General features: G+C 44.1%; 1 protein-coding gene across 1 annotated transcript in view; it reads right to left on the minus strand.

Moving 5' to 3' along the window:
• Positions 1–2699, minus strand: part of MLH3 (mutL homolog 3) — a 41417-nt gene that overhangs the window by 24340 nt on the left and 14378 nt on the right. The window contains exon 6 of the mRNA XM_023511489.1: positions 1183–1255. Coding sequence (XP_023367257.1) covers positions 1183–1255 — 73 coding nt within the window. The remainder of the gene's footprint in view (positions 1–1182; positions 1256–2699) is intronic.

The raw sequence follows: 2699 nt of genomic DNA on the forward strand, positions 1-2699 counted from the left end.
TGGCATCACAGCTCACAGCAACCTCTAACTCCTGGGCTCAAGCGAGTCTCCTGTCTCAGCCTCCCAAGTAGCTGGGACTACAGGCGCCCACCACAACGCCCGGCTATTTTCAGAGACAGGGTCTCCCTCTGGCTCAGGCTGGTCTCCAACCTGTGAGCTCAGGTAATCCACCTGCCTCGGCCTCCCAGAGTGCTAGGATTACAGGCATGAGCCATTGCACCTGGCCCAAACAATTATTGTTTCATTAAAGCAAGTCACCAAGAGATTCTATGAACTCTTGATAAGCAAAGTCCATTACATAAGCTTTCTATTATTATAAAGAGAAATAAGAAAACATTATCAAAAAGTCACACAAGGGGTGGGCTCAGCAGCTCATGCCTGTATTCCTAGTACTTGGGAGGCTGAGGTGGCTGGATTGCTTGAGCTTATGAGTTCAAGACCAGCCTGAGACGTGAGACCTCACCTTTAAAAACAGCCGGGCGTTATGGTCGGCGCCTGTAGTCCCAGCTACTTAGGAGGCTGGGGCAAGTAAATTGCTTAAGCACAAGAGTTTGAAGTTGCTGTGAGTTGTGACACCATGGCACTCTACCAAGAGAGACAAAGTGAGACTCTGTCTCTTACAAAAAAAAAAGTAGAAGATGAGGCCAGGCGCAGTAGTAGCTCACGCTCGTAATCCTAGCACTCTGGAAGGCCAAGGTGGGCGGACTGCCTGAGCTCAGGAGTTCAAGTATTTTTATACTCTTAAAAATAGCTGGGTGTTATGGCAGGGGCCTGAAGTCTCAGCTACTTGGGAGGCTGAGGCAAGAGGATTGATTGAGCCCAAGAGTTTGAGGTTGCTATGAGCTTTGATGATGCCATGGCACTCTACTGAGGGTGAGAAAGTGAGACTCTGTCTCAAAAAAAAGAAAAGAGAAGATGAAACTCCTTTGTCCCCCCTACTTTCACTCCCAAGGTAACTACCTCCTTAGTCACTTTAATGTGTGTATCTTATGTGTGTACACATGTGTATGTGCATAAAATGAAATGTACTTTAAAACTATTGTTTCATAATATTCTTAATTTAGATTGGCTTTATCTAATCTGTAAAAATCACTGAAACTGTATTTTATACCAAAAATAACCTTAAAAGAGGGTGATCAGAAGAGCAGCCAGTTAGTAATGGAGACTAAACTCCACTCTTACCTGCCTTGCCATTCTCTCCAGTCTTCGTGCTCATCAAGCAGGCAATAAACTTGTTGTCAACTTGCTGGAGAACCTGTCATACGTTCAAATAAGTGGTACAACATTAAATAAAAACTAACAAAGGCTCGTCTGCACAGAAAAAGACAAAACTGCACTCTATTTGGAGTTGCTTGCCTTGTAATACTCTCATCCGTGCTGAGGAACCTCAGGGAGTCATCAAGAAGGGTCAAAGAGAGGGCAAGCAGAGACTGCTCAGAGAGGTGTGCTAACAGTGCTTAGAGCGGAGGTGAGATGCTCCCTACAGAGTGACTCTGTTTTGTTTTTTGTTTTTTTGAGACAGAGTTTCATCTTGTTGGCCTCGGTAGAGTGCCACGGTGTCACAGCTCACAGCAACCTTCAGCTCTTAGGCTTAGGGGATCCTGTTGCTTCAGCCTCCAGATTGTGACTCTTAATACACATAACAGGCAATAAGAGCAGAGATGATTAACAAAGGGGGCTGAAATAAATTTTAAAAATTTCTCTTTTTTTTTTTTTTGAGACGGAACCTCAAGCTGTCCCCCTGGGTAGAGTGCCATGGCATCACAGCTCATAGCAACCTCTAACTCCTGGGCTCAAGCGAGTCTCCTGCCTCAGCCTCCCAAGTAGCTGGGACCACAGGCGCCTGCCACAACGCCTGGCCATTTTTTGGTTGCAGCCATCATTGTTGTTTGGCGGGCCCAGGCTGGGGATTCAAACCCGCCACCTTAGGTGTATGTGGCTGGCGCCTTAGCCGCTTGAGCCACAGGCGCCGAGCCAATTTTAAAAATTTCTCCAAAAGCAAGGACAACCATTTTGGAGGAGCTAGTCCACTGAAGCAGTAAGTTCAAAGCCATGTGGCTATACATCTCGGTAGCTGCTCTTTATTCACCGACACGAGGCTCTCCCAACACTCCCTAGTACTGCTTTATTCCACTGCCGCAGGGTCTATTTTTTTTCTTTTTCTTTTTCTTTTTTTTTTTAGATAGGGTCTATTTCTGCATCATCTGTTTGTTTGCTCTGGTATCAGGCCAGTGCCAGGTTAGGCATTTACCTAGATCTATCTAACCTGATTTTGTTTCCATAGTGAAAACAAAGAGACTAAGACAGCACAAGTGGTGAAGAAAGGGCCAAGCAGAAAAGTAGATAAGACGGGGGATCCCTTTTGTTAATGGAACTCCTCAATCTGAGCTTTCCTAAGCATTTATAGCCTCACAGAACAGAGGGTCAAATTAAAAAGGACGTCGTTGTACACCTAAGGACAATGTCACTAAAGCACTTTGTTGATTTATAAATTATTGTTAAATATAAAGTCAATGTATTAATATAATCCTCAGCAGAAATACCTCAACAATCCTCTCAGCTGTGAGCCTGAATCCATAATTCATTCCCTCCAAACCTGTTCACATTAGTAAGGATATTTCTTTTTTTGTAGTTATAATGAATCCCTTACTTTTTCTTCTGATGATAAAACTTCTAGTAAGATTTAAAACACATAGGTA

Source organism: Otolemur garnettii, unplaced genomic scaffold (genome assembly GCF_000181295.1).
Source record: "Otolemur garnettii isolate 467f Iridium unplaced genomic scaffold, OtoGar3 scaffold00020, whole genome shotgun sequence".
Classification (NCBI taxonomy): Eukaryota; Metazoa; Chordata; class Mammalia; order Primates; family Galagidae; genus Otolemur; species Otolemur garnettii.